Here is an 18,988-nt window from a genome sequence, read left to right as displayed (position 1 = left end):
CTTGGTACAAGAAGTTTGACAGCTGTGTTTCTGAAAGAACGGCAGACTGCAGAGAAGTTGCGTGCACTTCAGTGTTTTGGGTAACTGTAATGTTGGTGTAGTGTATGGAGAAGCACAGGGACAGCATTTGAGGCTTGTCCAGAGTTTTTTAGAGCGGATGACAAAGTTACAAATAGAAGCAAATGTTCTTTGCTTCTGTTAGACTTCCTTGCACTACAAGAGGACTTAATCTTACACAGTTTCTGAAGCAATTTCATGAAAGTAAATGTATGAATTGGAAAAATCTTGTCTAAGAAATACCCTTTCTGAACCTGGACACATGGCCTACTGGCAGCCAACTCAAGTGGCTTATACTTTGGTGGTTCTGCTCTAATGTGGTCCAATACGTATGGCTGTGGCAAAGTGCTGTGGGGGGAAGAAGGTGTGGGGGGGTGTTTCTAGAGATTTCTTTCCTGCTCACAGCCTGGGCGTTGGTTGTCATTGCTTTCTTTAATCAGAAGTGCAGACAGTCTTGAGCACATCTATAACAATTGAAATGAAGAACCCACAGTATATGCCAGCATTAGGCAGATAAAGCATTTAAAATATTTGAAGGGACAGAAAAGTTCCACAAGCAATGCTGTTCTTTCTGTTTCTTGCTAACTGTGTTTTCTGAGGGTTAGAAACGATTGGCAATGCATGTAGGAATATGTTCGTTGCTTTCTTTTTCTCTTGAGTCCCCTTAAAAAATAAACCCGCAAATAAGTTAAGGTGTGTGTGCTAATCACAGTGCAGTTCTGAACATGAAAATTTGACTGAATTTGTTGAAAGTCTGACATTAGATTCATTAAGTCATGACTGTATTGACTTAAGATCATTGTCAAATAGTATAAAGCTTTTAATTTGTTACTAAAAGAGGGAAAAGACTTCTGAATTCCACTTCCTTCATCATACAGTTCCACATAAATACATATTTTCGGGACGTTTTTCAGTCTTGCTTTAACCATTCTAGTAATTCAGTATAGCCTTTATCACTGCCATCAGGAGAATCTTCTACAGCATACAAGGTTTTAGTCTGAAGCACTTTGTCCTGTTGCACAAAACATTTATCTTTCACTTCGGGAAGTAATTATCCTTTTCTCTTCATCATCCCCTACGACTGTGGGCTGAAGTTGCACCAGAAAAGCCAAGCTATGCCAGAAGTCTCCATACTGACACTCGCTTGCTCCCTGGGAGTGTCCTGTTCAGTAGTTTCTTTTCTCCTGTGGTATATTAGATTACTGATCTGTGTGCTTCTTCCTCATTCTAATTGTACTCCTCCTTTTCAATTAAAATGCTATTCCCCTGTCAGTGCTCCTTGAAAAGGAGCAGGGGAAGAAGGTTGGTGGTTGTTTGTTTGTTTGTTTGTTTGTTTGTTTTTTTTTTTTTTTTTTTTTTTTTTTTTTTTTTTTTTTTGAAAAAATGTGGGCTGAATGTTTACTCTGTTAAGGTCTCACCAGCTAACAGAAGTAGTTAATATTTAAAGGAAGCAATTCTGTGGCGCTGTTGTGGTATGCAGATAAAAGAATTGCCAATTATGCTGCCGGAGGATCAGCTTTTTTGTAATCTGGAGGTAACAGAAGCTTTCTTGCTTAAAAAATACAACATTTGGGAAGGAGGAAACAGGAAAAAGAAAATTGGAGATTAGGGGATCACAAGCGCAAGACAATATTCATTTTACAAGAAGATAAACAAGCAGTCGTCTTTCCACTTAACTTTTTTCAGAAGGAGGCAACAGCAGCAAGAAGCATGAAACCCATTTGGTGAAGATTTGCATTTCAGAAGGATTGGCAAAGCAATTGCTTCCCTCCACCAAGAATGGCAGGGGAAGGCTTTTCAACAGAACACAGCATCTTATCTTCAATGATTACAGGAAATCTGGGTGTAGGAAAGAAATAGGAAGCTGCTTTGGCATAACAAGAGAAAGCTCAATAATACATAATAGCGCTGATAAAGCCAATCTAAAATTGCATCATGGAAGAATTCCCCCTCTTCATAGTCAAATTTTCTTCCTCCTAGGCTGTTAAATAATCTTATTTTTATTCTCCTGCTTGTTCCTGTGGACTAAATGTGCCTAATAGAAGTTTGTTGGTTGTGTTTACAGTTGGAACTAAGGTAGACTGTCTTTCCTTTGCTGTTTAGTCTGAAATCATATGATCCAACTTGCTGAGTTCAGGCTGAGGAAAAGGTTAAATTTTTCTGACTCTGAAAACACTTACTGACAAGAAAGTAAATGTATTTAGCGGTTGTGCTGCAGGACTGAAAATAAATACTGCTGTCTGCAATTATGGGAATACTTGAGCCGTGTAGTTTTAAGTTGCAAACAGATGATTAGCTAATGTATATAATTCACTGGAGTTGAGAGGAGAGAGTGGCCTTTTTACATTTCCATAGTAATTTCACTGAGCTAGTGAAACTGATAAGTGTTCACTTGTCTGCCCTCGAGCGTAAAAAGAAGCAGATGTAGGAACTTGCAGCGAGTGGAGGACAAGGGTGCAACTTGACCATAAAAGACAAAGGATCAGGTGATGTTTGATGCCTCAGTCAAGCTAAAATGAAGAGAGAGCTATCTTACATAAAGGTTATCCCTGCTTTGTGATCAAGATCACAGGAATATATGGCATTAATTGTTGAGAAGAGACTGTGTCAATTAAAAACCCATAATTTTTTCCATGTGAGAAGTCAGTAACTGTCTTAATTAGTGGTTGATACATACATATGTATAAAAGTACTGATATCAAATCTTCAAAATATCTGAAAGAAGCTAACAAAGAGAAGGACATAATCCTCACCTGCTGCTGTACTTGATCTTACATAAGCTAAAATTTTCAGAAGAATTTGGGCTGTTCTGTTTGGTGTGATCTTTTTTTGGGGGGGGGGGGTGTTTGAAGCATTAAACTGAGATCTCTGTGTATTGAACACGCAGTTAAGCTGCTTTATAGGATCCAAATACTTTTTGTATGACCACTAACCATTGGATGTGCAGGTTTGAATGTTTTAGCTGAGGAATGTGTTCATCTCTGTCTAGTCTTTCCTCTCAGCATCTTGTCACTGCTAAATGCTTTGTTTCATCTTGATCCACCTGGAGCTGGAAGTTAATAACATACAAAAGCAGTAACTTCTACAACAGGCAGGAACTTGCTGCTCTCAAGTAATGGATGCCACTGTGCTCCTCACTAGTTTAATATTAGTTTCCAAAATGAAAACCTAATCATCATCTGAATCTGTAGTACCTTTGTTAATTTGAGTATTAAGGATTTACCTGTTCATGTGTTGTCAAGCGTGCAGCCTAATGCAGGGACAAACAGCTTCAGTTGTGGAATTGGATATGGCAGAGCCTGAACTTGACCCATGCTGTGGATCCTCCTAAATGTTCCTTGGATGACTGCTTGGCATTTGAGATACCACAGTAGAAACTTGCAGGTTGACATGCTGGGCATGAATTCCAGAGATCCTGTTCTACTGTATTTCATGTATGGCTTGATGACTTAGTACTTTGGTTTTCCATCTTCAAAATGAGAATTATATAGCACCTTTTCTTCATGCTTGCTTGATTTGTCTGGTTAGACTTTGAGCTTCAGAAGCAGAGTTTGTTTTGCTAAGTGTTTTTGTGCGGGTGTCCAATTCTGTGCGACTCTGAGCTTATAGATCCCACTGGATATAGGCAATAAATACAAGTAATGCCTTAGAAATACCACTGAGCCTCTCCTAGTGTTCTGTTCACTGTTCTAAATTTTCATCTTACAATTCATATTCAACTAGAAGAGAAAATTATAAACAAGACACTTCCAAATTTCTGAGATTTTCTGCTTTTCTTGGATTAAAGAGATTCTGTTATCTTTGGCAAAAATAAGTCTTTTATACTCTGCTTCTTCCTCTTCAGAGTACAGATGATGAGTTTTATCACATTCAGGTTCATTGTTGCACTGCTGCTGTTTCACCTAGGAAGGAAAAGAATAAGAGCTTATTTCTTAATATCTGAAATTCAAATAAAAAGGGGTTAGGTCATTTATACCAAATAAGATAGAATACAAGTTAATTTGATGCACAGAGTGCCTTTCCTAAGGGAAATAAGGCAATTTACTTGCCTCCTTGACTTGTGGACTTGTTCAGCTTGGTCTGACAGAAGCCTCTGTGGTCGCTTCTGGTTTGTACACGAGTATGAACTTAAGGAAAGGCAAAAGGAAATAAACAGCGCTGGGGGCCTTCTATTTGAAACTCCTTGTGAGAGCTGAGGGATTTGCAATTAATGTCAGTATGTTCATTTATAATGGATTTTGGGAGGAGCATTAAGACAGTGTAAGCTTCTGAATGTTGAGAGTCAGGAACATCAGTTTTGGAAATCTGTGTCTAAGAATGTACTTGGATTTTTTTTGTCTTCTCAGATCACTGCCTGAATGAGAATTTGTGGGACAAAAAAACTTCAGGTATACACTTGCTGATGTAAAATCTTTTTTTTTTTTTTTTTTTTTTTTTTTTTTTTTTTTTTTTAAAGGCTGTATGAAATCACTTTCTTTAATGCTAGTGTTTGCATGCAGGTATACTATACAATTTCTCGGTGGCAAAACATAGATTCCTCAACTTGTAATGACTCCTCATTTAAGAACTGCTGTCAGCTGTGATGTGAAATCCTTCAATACATTCTGTGTGATATGCTTTTCCTATTCAAGTTATAGCAATTAAAGCTTGGAGTTGTTGATCTTACTCGGAAGTTATCTTATTAGAGGATATCACTAGTGGTATTGTCTCAAGCACAGGCACTCACTTTGATCTAGTCTGTGTAGGCCCTTATAAGGGCACCAGTATTGCAGTGTGTAAACACTGAGGAGTGGAGTTAAAATATTTTGTTTTCATCCCTATTCTTCTGCCAATCCTAAGTCTCACAATAGTCTTTTCTATGTAGTGTAGAAGCTAAAGTGCTCGTGTGGGTGAATAATATAAAAGGCCTGATACTTTGGACTTCATCTTCTTGTCTCTGACAATTTTCTGTAACTTAAGACAGTTTTGAATTCTAATTCTGCCCTCGACCAAGGTTTTGCAGCTTTCTGCAGTTTTGTGTTGCTAGTACATTGCATGTATGTATACTATTCCCCAATCAAAATCTTTAGTGGAAAGTATTGAACAGAAGTGAACCAGGACAGACCCTTGAAACACCCTCTTAGACTGGCAGCAAACCACGATCTATTCTACAAGTGTTCTTTTTCACCAGATATGCAGTTATTTTATGATGAATTCATCTGAACCATATTTCTTTAGTTTCCTGATGACCATATAAGGCAGCTGGAACCCTCCTCCCTCTCTGGTCCCCCAGCCCTGGTCAAAATATATTGCTTCTGTTTTCCTCTGTATCTGCTAGCATCTCCAGAACTTTAGACTGGGCTCACTTTTTGTTTTCTATAATTACTTCTATTTCTGTTTGGTTCCATCTGTATCAGTAAATTCTCTTCTGGCCTCCAACTTCTTGTTTTCCTCGAGCATATCATGGAGCATAATTCCCAACAGGACGAATCGTGAGTCCTCGTTCTCCTCCTCCTTCCCCAAACCCTGCAGGCCAGTTGCAAGTTCACTGCCTTCATAGTTGTTTATCTCTGCATTGGCTCAAGGTAAATGTTATTCATCGCTGCGCTGCCAGCAAGTACATAACTTTTTGGGAGGAGGCAGGAAGAGAAAAGGCCATGTAGAGTATTCCTGGAGCTTCTGATCTCCTTCCTTCCCTTCCAAGGATACGTTCCAGTCCCTTGCCTAGTGTCAAGATCTTTGTCTTGAATAATCTTCTCGCTTAGCTTTACGTACTAGTTTTCTGAATATGTTGAAGCCTTGCTTGCTCTATTATCACCTCTTATGGATATATTTTTTTCTTTGATACAGAGCATTTTTTTATTTAAGGGTTAAATCGGACACTGGATTTGTTTATGAATTCAAAAGGCAGTGTTCTTGTGGTCTTTGGAAGACTTGCATTGTTTTTAATGAAGTACCTCAGTATTTTGCTGACCACCTTTGTCAAATCTGAATGTTTTCTATTTCCACTGTAATCTTTTATCTGGCTTTGTGTGACCCCGAAGTAAATCGTTCGTAAATGCTACATACTTCATTGTGAAATGGAGAGACACTTCTCTTGTATTTTTGACCCATGTTGCCATGCTTTTGTGAATCTCTTTGGATGCGCATGAGGCAGACAACAAACATTAAATGAGAATGGATGTGACTTTTAAATGATGAACTAGCTGAAAGGGAGTCCTTGGACCACACAGAAGAGGACAGCATGTAACTTTGTAGTGCTGTTCTTCATCTTGTTTCCAAGGAGAACTGTGAGCGTTTTGGTTTGGGGCTGCAGTGATAACAAGTGGTTGCTTTTGTGCCTTCTTCCTGTTCAGATACCTCCTTTTCACAGTGTAGCAAGTGATTGGTGCAGGTGCTAGTAGAGTTAGGTTAGGTGATCTGGGGTTTTGTTTTTGTTTTTATTCTGTTTGCCTCATTTATTTGTAGCTCTAGGGCAAAACCTCCCCTGGTCCCTGTGTGTTCAAGTGGAACCAAAACAAATTGCTTCATTCCCCAGATTGTTGGGAATGAGATGAAATTAATTTGAAAATATTTAGAAAAGTCAGTTTTGTTAAAAGGAAAGCTGATGCAAAAGTGTAGAGAGGATTTTGTAGCAAAAATAGGGAAAGACCCCTGATCTAAGTGAAGAGAAATTTTTGATAGAAACTCACTCTGAAAAATGAAGTATGTTAATAAGAAAATAAAGAAGCAACTGAGAATAGTCTTTACTATTAGCTTCTCAAACATATGCATTCTAGGAGGCAAGGCAGTGCAGAGAGGAAAACTTACAGACACGTTGGACTCCAGAAGACATTCAGTTATACCAATGATGGACATGTAATATCTAAACAGAGCTTTCTGGCTTTGATTGATAACTGTGGACAATAAGTACTCAAACATCAGGAAATTGGCAATGTTAGGGTAAAATTGCAACTTTTTCTTCTGTGTGTATGCATGTAACAACATGTAAAAGCCCTTTATTATCAAAAGCAATACAATATATTGTTTTTCTATAGGAGTTTACTGCCTTGTCAACTGCAATTGGTGTATGCTTGCGCTAAACTATATTTTCGTGTATGACAATGAAATGTGCTGGCACTTATTGGCAGCAAAATTAGCTATTAAAAAGAACTAATGATTGTGTCAGTGTTCTTCTCTAGTGACAATAACTGACATTCATTGTTTCGATGAGGTCTTAAAGTCATACTGATGTATAAACGTATGTATTCATCCAACTTACATGATATGTTCATAATTGGAAATAACTTGGTGACAAAGCTAAGAACAGGCTCTGAATTCAGATTCCCAAACTCTCATCCTCAAAGAAAACCTGGAAGGTTGGGGTGGTATTATTTTCTCTTGCAAGTCACAGTTTGAAACCAAATCCTCTTGTCTGCCTCTGGTACAAAGTAACAATTGGAGAGTGGCATTCTTCATGAATTAATAAAATAAGAATAAAAGAAGGCAGCTTGGGAAACTGATGCAGCTAACATTTCTGGTGTTTTGAAGACTGTGGAAGGAAGCCAAAATTAGTCTGAACGCTGGTTTTGCTTTTTAAAATGCATTTGCAGGACCTTAAAAGACATTCAGTAACACAACTGGATGAATGAGATATAGACAGTTTTCTTCCAAACATGAGCATTGATGCTAGGCAAAGTATTCATCTCTCCCAACTTAAAATGTCTACAGACTGGACATGTACACTTGAGCTTGTTATGTAGGCTTTATTAACAGCCAGTGTTAGAGAAGCACTTTTCAAGTAGTTTGGCTCATAATGTGGCAGACATTTAAAACAGTGTGAAGTGTTCTGTAACAGGGCTGCTTTGCCTGTAAAGGGAGCCCTGAGTGGTAGCCCATATGTTAATGCCTGTGTTGTGTCTAAAGTTCAGTAGGAAGAATCCCCTCTAGATGTCATGCATACTGTCTGAATACTAAGCATGCCAATTTTGTTCTAAGACTGTGGAGAACCTATTAAAATAGTGCATGTTAAAAATTAAGCTCACATATGCTTAGATGTGTGTTAAACTTCTCTCTTTGTATAGAGCAGATCCATTCAGGAGAGGCACTGAGCTGTTGTACAAAAATAATAGGTTTTGGTTTTCATTAAAAAGAAAGCTATTTATTTAAAAATCTGTTTCATCTAAAAAATACTACTGCCTTATCCTGAATAGTTTTTTTATGCTAATTGTTGTTGTTCTGTTTTGCTTTATTTTGATGTGTTAAAATGATTTGTAACAAACTGAAACCACAAATACCTTGACCCAGGTTCTGGACAGCATTTTGACAGGGAAGGTAGGTTTTGGTAACCATCTACATCTGTGAAATTGTCTTTACTGCTGAAACTGCTTAGAAGTGCAAAGGATCAAGAATGCTACTGGTTTGGGGTTTTTTTAGTAAATGAACTCAACTCCTTAGTTAAATGAACTCAAGTAGAGATAAGTTCTCTTCCATCCCACTTTTAAATCAGCAAGTTCACTCTATCCAGTCACTGAAAGGGTAAGTATTAGCCTTACAGCATATCTTTTAAGTCAACCCCTGTTAGGAGCAGTAGAAAAGAATGTCAGGATCAAGAATTCCTCATAGAGAATAACCTGCAGCTTTATACTCTTCACCTTTCAGCCTGTATCTGTTGGAGCCTGGGAAAACGGGGCAAGAGCATCATGAGATATTCTCTGCTGCAGTCAGATGCAAACTGTTGTGTTAAGGTCAAGAACACTGCTTTGGCTGCTTTCACTTAAACAATTTAGCAGATGGTCTCTATCAGTGGTATTTGTAATGCACTGGTACAGGCCCTCGGATTCTGTAAATTATGAATTAAAATAATGTCTATTGGAGCTACAAGAAGGAAAAAGAAGATAATCTGCCATCCCCTCAGATGCTGGGAACACTGAGTTGTGCAGTGTTGGATGGACCTCCACTCAGGGCACAGCATGCTGTGCTAATCCCATCTATAGAGAGGTTCACTGACATTATGGCCTTTAGAGCTCTTACAGGACTTTCTTAGAAGAGAACAATTCTATTTATCATTTCTGTTGTCAAGCGAAAGGGTGTTAACATGAAAACTTTCTGCTTCTCCTTAAGATAAAGACAAGGACCACAGGTGGTGTAGTTGGTGATGCCAAGTGGGAGCTGCCTACAGGCTCCTCTGTTATGATGTAGCTGAGTGAGTTTATCCTGCAGCCGCAGGACACGTACAGCACAGGCCTGAAGGCCAAGTTCTGTGTGCACTACAGCATAGGCCTGCACCACTCAGCTGTTACGGGGATCATCTAACTCCTCAATATACAATAGCTTTCTGGTGAGGATCAGTACAGCGTGTAGTCTGAACAGTTGCAGACTGTAGTGTTTCTTCCTGTAGCAAGGGAGAGGTGTATTTTGCAGCTCTCCAATGACTACAGCTCTCGTGCTGTCACAGGGCAGTTGAACTGATCATTTGCAGTGATTCCAGTACCCTTTAGAAGTGCTGGATTTACTGCCCATATGCACACTTGCATGGAGCTTGCATATTGAACCAGTCTTTCCTGGACACTGGTTTGATAACACTGTTGGACCAGTTTCAACAAAATAAAGATTAAAGAGCCAGAGGTGTTGTGCAGCTTGGTAATCTTGAAGTACTGTGACCCTGGCTTACTGAGTCTCATCACAAATATACTGGAAAGCATATGCTAAAATTGGAAATCTGTTGATTAAAATATACAGAAGAAAACCTAAAACAGGAGATTTTGTTTGTGAACCAGAATGATGATAAAGAATCACAACTTTTCCAAGGGAAGCTATTGTAAGCAGCCCTTATTTATCTAACAGCCCTCAGTAGTGGGAGAGTAGTTCTCTTGGAATTTTTCTTATGCAGTTACAAATTTTGATTTGTCACTTAAATGTTATGTTTTTCTGCTTTAAAAATTAAGTAAAGTAGGGAAGGAGTGTACAATATAAGAAAAATATATCTGTGTATTAAAATAAGTTGAAGGTTATTCTCAGTTACAGTGCAGGCATGGAAGAGAGAGCTAATCATCCTGTCCTGAAGCAGGATAAATTTAACCTCAAAGGCTAGCATATACCAGTGCTTATTATCATCAGTTTTTCTTAAGACTCTAGCCTTAAGTTCTCTTAACCCAAATTAAAGCTGTTAATAACCCCTTTTTTGTGTGAAACTGAAGTTTATTAGTTTTCCTTACCAGAACATACTAAATATCTAAAGTTTGCTGCCCCCAGTCTTCTTAAAACTAAGCAAGTCTAAGTCTTTCCAATTTTTACTTAATGAAACATGTGTTAAACTGTCACTTTATTGCTGTCACTTGCAGTCCTTACTGTTCATCCCCATCTTAAAGTAAGAGATCCAAAGCTGTACCTAGTTTATCAGCTGAGGTCTTGATAGAGCTGAATAAAACAGATTAGCATACTGTTGTCTCAGGGTTTTTCCTACCTGGCCAGTTATTCCTTCCCCCATCCCTTTTCTTTTTTTTTCCTTTTTTTTTTCTTTTTGCAGTATTTTGTACCTGTCTCTACTGAATTTCATAAAACTGATTGTAAGCATTTTGCAGTTTTTCAAGATCACCTGGAATTCCAATCCTGTCCACCAAAGCATTTGTAACCCCTCTGGCCTGTCACTAGAAAATATGGTCATCAGACCTTGAACAGACCTTTCTAGGGCCTCACTTGTATGTCCTCCTTACTGTCAGTTCAGTCATTTTCCCTGGTTTGCTTATGATAATGTTTTGCAGGACAGTCTCAGAAGTCTTACTAGAATCAAATTGTATCACATCTAATAGCAGCCTTTTAGCACTTACAGGAGGTTACCAAGAAGACAGGTTCTTCTCAGTTGTGCAGGGCAGGAGGATAAGAGACAACGGGTGTTGAAACAAGAGAGGTTCTAACTGGTGGATATAAGAGAAACCTTTTCACTATGAGGATGATCAAGCCATGCAGCAAGTTGCCTAGGGAAGTTATGCAGTCTCCATCCCTGGAAGCTTTCAAGACCTGCCTTGATAAAGTCATGAGCAGCCTGGTCTGATCTCCAAGCTGGCCCTACTCTTTTTAAGCAAGAGGATGGACTAGAGAGCTCCTGGGGTCCCTTTCAATTTGAACAGTCCTATGATTCTCCTGTTTTTCTTTTTGCCCTCTGAATTTGCCCTTCTAAGATGTTAAGAATTCTTTTTCATGTCCCAGAGATTGCTTTCACCATGAGGGTGCCCCTGGTTTTCTGTTTGGGTAATCATCAGATCTTGCTGATAGTATATCAAAGAGTATGGCTCATTCCACCACTTGTGCAAAGCCTTAGGCTCTACCTGATTTGTTGTAAAGTCTGTAATATCATGTGGCATCAGTTTTCCAGTATGCCATCTTCTCCCTGCTATTCACTGGTGACATTGCTGCTGCTTCTCAGCAGTGGAATAGCCACAATGACTCTGTAGCTGTCACCTACTGGGCCATACTGCTGTACCGGAAAGTGAGCATGAGGGCAATGAGCAGGTTCCTGCAGCTACCAAATGCACCTTCTCGCTGCCTGATGCTTTCACCAAGCCTATGCACTGGTTCCCAGCTAACTTCTAATGCTGGTGTGTGGTCTTGACTCTGCTCTTCAAAGGCAGTTAATGAATCAAGTCCATGCTTATGTACGGGATTTTGTAGGTCGAGACTAACTGGTACAACACCAGTGCTCCTTTGGGACAGTGCCTGTCTAAGTACTGTACAGTTTTAAGCATCGACCACTTTCAGAGGTGAACCAAAGTGATGAAAAAAGTTATTATGTTGAAATCTTTTATAGACCTTAGCTAAAGCAGGAACATATATTCCCATCAGTAGGCGGTCAATAGATATCATCTCCCCCTACTTCTGCCACCACCTTGGACTGCTAAACATTATCTGGACTGCCCAAGGAATTGCAGAACAGTAGAGCACTCTTTATCTGCTCGAGGCAAACAGACAATTGCCTGCCCTTATGGAGAAGAAGCAGTTTTTCTTTCCTTTGATCCTGCGTTTATCCATCTGTTTCCTCTCTGCTGTGATGCTCAGTGGCACACGGCTGGATGCTCCCTCCTCGCCCCTGCCACCACCACACAGCAGAGCAGTGCCAGGGGGGCATGGTGCCGGTCCTGCCATGCTCACTGCACTGGAGGGAGCTGTGACTGGTTAAAAATAAATTTGAAAGCAGATGGTGAGGCAGATTATTGTTCGTCCTAGGGCAATGATGATGATGTGGCAGCTAACTGCTGGTTGCCTATCAGAATTAATCAGGAACTGTTGTAGCACGTGATCAGTGAAACCATTGCTCCCCCTGGGAAAAGGGAAGGAAGAGGAGAGAAGCAGCTGTGTAAATGAGTTATCAGAGATGTGCTTTGTTTTCCAGGATATAAGAAGTTTCCTATAGAGAAAAGAGTGTTTAAAAAGAAAAACAAGAATATTTTGAATTATGTTTTGTTATGTAGGCACACTCATTTCTCTTGTATAGCTCCAGTTATGCCTAGCTCCTAAAAAGCAGCTGGAAAGATTTGGTCATTTTCTTCTTGATTTTGTCTTACTGCAGTTGTAGAACATCTGGAATAAAACTATTTAAGAGGTTTATAGGACCTCTAGGACTACTATCTATATGGACAGTATGAAATACTTTCTATGGATATGGCTGGTATCCATATGGTATGGGTTTGTGATCTGTGTCACAGGAAAGGACTTGACACTTACTGTTCTCAAAACACTTTACAAACATTAATTCTCTATACTCCTGCAAAATGGACTGGAGGAAACTGAAATAATTAAAAGCTGACTCAACCCATTGAGCTTAAAGGCAGCATCAGAGGTACAACTCAGGAGTTCTCACACTTTAGTGATCTGAAGAGTAGTTTACCTTTTTTTTTTAAACTGTTTTATAGGTTAATGAAATGGTGTAACAATTAACAGATGTCATGTTTTGCTTAATGAAATTGAAAAATAAAATAGGGAGTACATTTTTAGTTACTATTTTTTAATGGGATGAACAGTAAATTTAGATTACTCAGTCCATTTAGCTAAATTGTCAGTCTATTTTTATTAACCTGGTAAAATTTGTTAAACTAAATTTCTTACTTTGTGTCTTCAGCTTCTATTTTCCAGGCTGTCTGTCATGGCATATCCTTTCAGTGTACTTTAAGTCTGACCTCCAAAAATACATTTTGGTGGAGTGTGATTTATGGAAAGCTCGTGTTATTGTTTCTGAAGATATTTTAGGTGATATATTAAATACCTAAGGCTATCAGATGTGTACAATCTACCATAAATAGCACATCCTGTACAAACATGTATTGTTAGATATAGAAGAGGGATTCAATTTGCTCTTTATTCACTTTTTTTTTTGAGCCACTCTTCTTTCCTTTTATACTTTCTTCTTAAATGGTAGTGCTATGTTAGGATGCTAAAGAGACACTTCCCCTGCCAAATAATCTGGGGGCTTTGTCCCTGTGTAGCAGTGAGTGGAAGGCAAGGCAAGGCTGAATCATGCTTCTTCAGCTCTTCCTTTTCAGGTTATCAAATGCGAGATGTTAGCAGTAAGAGGAGATTAACCTAAAGCAGAAATAAGATAGAATGGTGTGAAGGGAGGTGGTCCCTCTGTGCTCTCAAAATCTGAAAATGTCAAGATTGCTTTTTATTGCTTTGTCCAGCTTTAATACAAGCTTCATCAGTGTATCTCTTAGCAGTTCCACGAGTGAGATGGCAAATCACCAGCAGGTATCAGTGACAGCAACAACCTTTAGGTCAGAAACACTGTTAAAATGCTCCTGATGTGAACAAGTCCTTTCCTGTTGCTGGTGCTGGAGATGATGAGGCTGGAAATAAAGTACATTACTGGCTTACTTCTTGTTATACACATGCCAGGCTGAACTGGCAGACTAGTCTTGCTGCCTTTGTTTCCAATCGGTTCTACTTTGTGCCGCTACAGGAGGGCCAGAATCTTTTTCTAGCACCTGAATTTTCCTGTCTCATTTATTTTTCGATTTATTTTTCACCTTTTCAGGAATTAGTTTGTTTCACGTGTCCTCTACCCTTCCATCCTGATTTTTTTTGGCATGCAAGTTGCTGGAGTGAGACAGTAGTGTAAAGAAAGTTCCGCACTCAGGGGATGCAGTGTGAATTCTGGCTTGCTCTTTCAGTCTTTTCAGGTAACTGGATGCTGGTAACAATGGGTTATATTCAAACCCTGCAGTGAGGACCTTCCTGTTTCCACTGGTTAGCATTACTCATTTTTACCCTGGGACTTGTGATAGCGATTGCAGTGCAGAAGGCAAAAATTGCTCTTCACTGTAGAAGGTTTTCCCTCTAAAAGGAGCAATAACTGAAAACAGCACCTCCTTTCCAAGTAGGGAGTATCAGTGAGAGTGCCAGAAATTTCATCTTTGAACAGTTATTAGCACAAATGCTTATTTTTAATGTATGTGTGGTACTTGCTATCGTCTTACTAGGCCATGCTGTCGCTTGAGTTCTTTTCTCCCATCTCTGCAGGCCCATGTGGTTCTCATTGCATCAATCAAAAGAAAAGGGATAGATAAGATCATTCCATGGAAAGATAAAATGAAAAATCCTCCCTGCTGTTTCTTTGTCTGAGACGGTGTGGGGAGGGATGTACCCAGACCTTAGTCCAGGGTTCGCTACATACCCTGCCCAGTCTGATGGCCTGGCTTTTGTTCTGGACAGTGGCCTTAGCAGTCTCATCTGCGCACTTCTCCTGGTGCCCTATTATTTCCCTCCCAATTTTTGTTTTCCTACATTTTTGTAGGCCTCAAGTTTGTTAGGTTCCCTCTGTGCTCCAGGTTACATCCTGGCATTTGTGCGACTGTCATTTTGAAACTGCCATCTTTTTTCTTTCTGGCACCTTTCAGCAGTTTGGAGCTCAGCTGAGTCCCTCAGAGCCTCCCTTTCCATTCTCTTTTTTTATTTAAAGATGAAATGGGATCCTTCCTGCCAGTCACTGCCTCTGTCAGAGTTTTCAGTATCTCCACGATTCTTCTAATGGCTCTATATGGAAAGGGAGGGATGAAGGGCAGGTAGGCTATGAGCATAGTCTACTGTGTGCACCGTCTTCAGAGGAGACTTTCCAGTCTCACTTCTTTTTACCTCTCGCTTCCTTCTGCACGCCCTCGCTGCAGCACTGAACCCTGGATTATGCACAAGGAGCCCCACAGGTGGGCCCTGGCTTAGCTGTAACCCTTTTCTGGCCATGGGAAGTGACCCTCCATTACTTGGGCCAGTTTGGGGTGTCTCATTTGACACAGCTAGTTTTTGCAAGGAAGGGGCAACAGATGATTCATTTGAGAGGAAAGAAGGACTTGTGCATGAAGGCTTTTTCAAAAGGCATAGTGTTAAGGGGAGAGAACAGGGAGTGGCATAACTGTACAGAATAGCTGAAGGTACAAAAAAGGGTACATGGATATTCCAGTTTTCTTGATTGTAAGGTAACAAATGAGGCTTCATGAGTTAAAATGTGAAAAATACGAAAATATGAAAAAGTTTAATAGATTTATAAAAATACTTCGTAATGCAACAAAGTTCGTGAGACTCCCAGCCAAAGGATATGTATGCAAATAAGTCTCAGAAAGGGATCAAATACCTTTTGTGTAACTGAGAATACAATTTAATCAATTAGAAAATACTAACTTGCCTCATCCTTCATATTTCTAGCAGAATGTGAATCCCAAGAAGTCAGTTGGAGAGAAATACCCTTTCTTGTCACATGCTACTATATATATTGGCTGTGCTAGGGCACCTTTCAAAAACTGCGGACTGGAACATGTTCTGTTACACCAGGAATCAGCAGATTTTGTGAATGTTGCCCCTCAGCTATTCCAGACCTCCGGGAGGGAGGAGGACGTGACGTCTGTTCTGATATTAGACTGTCTTTGTTGTTAAGTAACTGGCGTCTGCAAAACCTGTGTCGTTCATTGCAAAAGGCCTCCGAAGCCTCTCATAAAATGAAAAGGAAAAAGTAGACGGAAGAGCAGCTTGTCCTCATTGCGTTGGCCAGTTTTGCAACACCTTTAAGTAGAACACCAGAAACAACAGGCTGTCCTAGAGCTCGCTGCCTTGCTTCCTCCTCCGGAGTCCTGCTGTTGCCAGCAGCTGCCATCAGACTTTCAAGGCCTGCCACTGTTTGAAGCACCGGTATGGAAACGCATGCTTCTGACATTGCCCTGGTAGCCTTTCAAATAGTGCCTTGGGACTATGGTTTAAGCATTTCATTCTTGCTCTTTGTTCTTAAATAGATGTCTTGTGTGTACATGAGCAGATTTGCATGAAACCCAGAGCCTCAACAGCCACAGCACATTCCCCTGTGTAACCTTCCTTTTAACTGGAGTTTATTATAATGAGAAAAATTGCATTAATTTTTTTTTATTAATATGCATTGTTCTCTGTTGGCGGCCCTGGTAGCTTTGGGGAGGAAGCTCACGTGGTGGGGAGTTTTTCTTGCCACACAGCAGTTCTGAATAGAATTTGAAAGTAAAGGGTTTTTGTTGTTGTCATTTCTGAGCTATAACCCCTTTTTGACTAGAAGTTACGTAGTAGGTGTGTCAGAATCTCCTCTGGGAATCTGCTGTATGTTACTAAAGGGTTTCAGTAGTTGTAGCAAACAAGGAAGAGTAAATCTTTTCCAGAAAGTCAGAAGTGCTGATGTGGTTTAGCAAACTGACCTCAGACGTGGGAATTACTTCTTGTTTGCCCTTGGCTGAAACAGGGTGGTCTTGATCAAGTCTCTGATCATCTCTTTGCTTCTGTTTCTCTATTTCTAAATATCTGAGATTTTCAAGGAAAAAAAAATAGCTGTCCTTATGTATTCCAAATGAAAGTGTTGTTGCCAAGGGTGTTTTATCATACAAATTCCTATTTGTCTTGTTAACAGAGGGGTTCATTTTGTGCTGAGAGGGTCCAGAGGAAGTGCTGGACACTCCTTTTGGCCATTTGTAATAACACTGTCATGCGATCATTTTTCCAGATTATCTCTAGGATAATGTAACTGCTTGAGTAAAGATGCACTCTGCAGCTTAACAGAGAGCTGCTGTTTCCAGGACTGCCAGTCCCTCAATTTTTATACATTTACCTACTGCTGTCAGAGAAAATAAATAATACATGAACATATGCACTGGCTAAGTGGAATTTCCCTGTGATTATAGTAAGACACTGCTTAATGGCAATTATAGAATATATTTCTCTCACCATTTGCTAATACTGCTGTGTGTTTAAGAGTATGCCTTTCTCTCTTTCTTTGTTGTATTTGAGCTGCCATCTTATTTTTATTTTTTAAACAAGTTGTTTTGATCATTTTTCCTGTGGTGGAGAATTGCAATTTTGAACCCTCTTGAACACGTTTCTGGCAGTATTACCTCATCTGAATCAGAAATAGTGCTACTGCATAAGTGCCCTTAAATACTGTCTGCTACATGTATATTTCAACAATAGAAGCTTTGAAAGAAATTGATTAACATTAATCCCAAATGAAATGTTTACATCCCCCCAAACCTGTTACAGACGTGTGCCAATCATGTTTTCGGGACAGCACCTTCCTGTGTAATTTTCAGTTCTTTACTTTCAGGTATCACCAGCCTGTTCTGGCTTTGCTCTGTCTCTGTTTCTGGGCCAAGTATGCATCTCAGTTGCAATATAACTTATTTTGTGAATAGTTAAGAATTTTAAAGCAAGCTTTTCCAGAATGCCAGGATAAAGCCTGATGCATTTTAGGTTTGAATGGCAAAGCTAGATGTTTCATTCTGGAAACTAGGTTACCAAATCTTTCCTGCACAAGGTCCATTGTGTGTCCTTGTATCGTAAGGACCGCTTTACAGTAGCACGTGCATCGGACTGTCTGGCGTTCCAGACAAGACTGATATAAAAACATACACTTTCTGTGTCACATTTCAAGTGAGAGCACTGCAGTCAGCTTTGGGCAAGAGCTTCAGATCCAGTGGACCATGAAACCTGTCTCAGAAAGATGAGATGTGGCATTATTAGTTTTTATGTAACAGCATGCTCCATAATTGGCTTTTTAATGCATGTAGAGGAATACTGAATTACTTGCAGAGAGTATTGCTGTGGCATGCAGGAGACATTTATTTGGTGGGTTTGTCTTTTTTGCATAAAGCAACTGGATTTTTGGAAGTCAAACGTGAATACAAATGTATTCATTTGGGACTTGAGACTGTAGGTCTCAAACATGGGGAAAGGAGAGGAATAGGGTAGGGGAAGGCTACAAGATAAAATTGACAGGAGACTCATCTTTCCTTGGGGCAGGAACTTGTTTCTCACTCAGACACCTTGGGTTGCTTTCTTATTGAGATGCTAAGGACCATTTAATGAAGGCTGAGAAGTCCATTTAAGCCTGAGAGTCACTAAAGATCAACAGCTCCAAAAGTCTAATCTGCACTATCTATAATCCAGTTAACAGTCAACTCTTCAAACAATTCAGCTGTAATCAACAATTAACTCTGTTACTAACACGGTCCATTAAGGTCATTAAAACTCTCTTTGCTTCAGTTTAACCGCTGAGGTGGCTACTTCTAGGAGGTGAGTATCCCTATATCCTAACATGCAGTATGTTGTGGTAAATAATGATCCAGATCTGTTGTAGCCATTTGACCTACTATTTCTGTCTTTAATGATTCAGGAGAGAACTTCCTTCAGGTGCTGTCATAAATAGTCCTCTAAACCTTGAAAATCAATGAGAAATAAAAGGAAGTTAATTATAGGCTGTACTGACAGCACTGCCTATTACTTAGGTTACTAAGTATTTCCATTATGTGATCTTGGATTGTTTCAGAGGGGAGGGGGTAGGAATTGCTCTGGTTTTCTTGTTTTGTTGGTAACTTTGTCAAAGTTGCAGAGTTTTTCCATTCTAGGTATCCACCTAAGTTTAATTTGCTTAGGAAGATGTTGCCAAAAAAATAGTGTGGCTGTTTTGAAGGATGAAAGCAGATGA

At 39.6% G+C, this 18,988-nt stretch overlaps 1 protein-coding gene across 7 annotated transcripts in view; it reads left to right on the top strand.

The window, feature by feature from the left end:
* Nucleotides 1–18,988, top strand: part of GTF2E1 (general transcription factor IIE subunit 1) — a 55,512-nt gene that overhangs the window by 20,482 nt on the left and 16,042 nt on the right. For 5 of the 7 annotated variants that reach the window (XM_026103430.2, XM_026103432.2, XM_026103433.2 and 2 more), the window contains one exon: nt 4,404–4,445. The exons of the other annotated variants lie outside the window; for them this stretch is intronic. In XM_026103430.2, coding sequence (XP_025959215.2) covers nt 4,404–4,445 — 42 coding nt within the window. The remainder of the gene's footprint in view (nt 1–4,403; nt 4,446–18,988) is intronic. 7 annotated transcript variants of the gene reach the window in all.

This window comes from Dromaius novaehollandiae, chromosome 1, assembly GCF_036370855.1.
Source record: "Dromaius novaehollandiae isolate bDroNov1 chromosome 1, bDroNov1.hap1, whole genome shotgun sequence".
NCBI classification, from domain to species: Eukaryota; Metazoa; Chordata; class Aves; order Casuariiformes; family Dromaiidae; genus Dromaius; species Dromaius novaehollandiae.
Note: the sequence above shows the minus strand (reverse complement) of the source record. Positions and strands in the feature narration are given on the sequence as shown.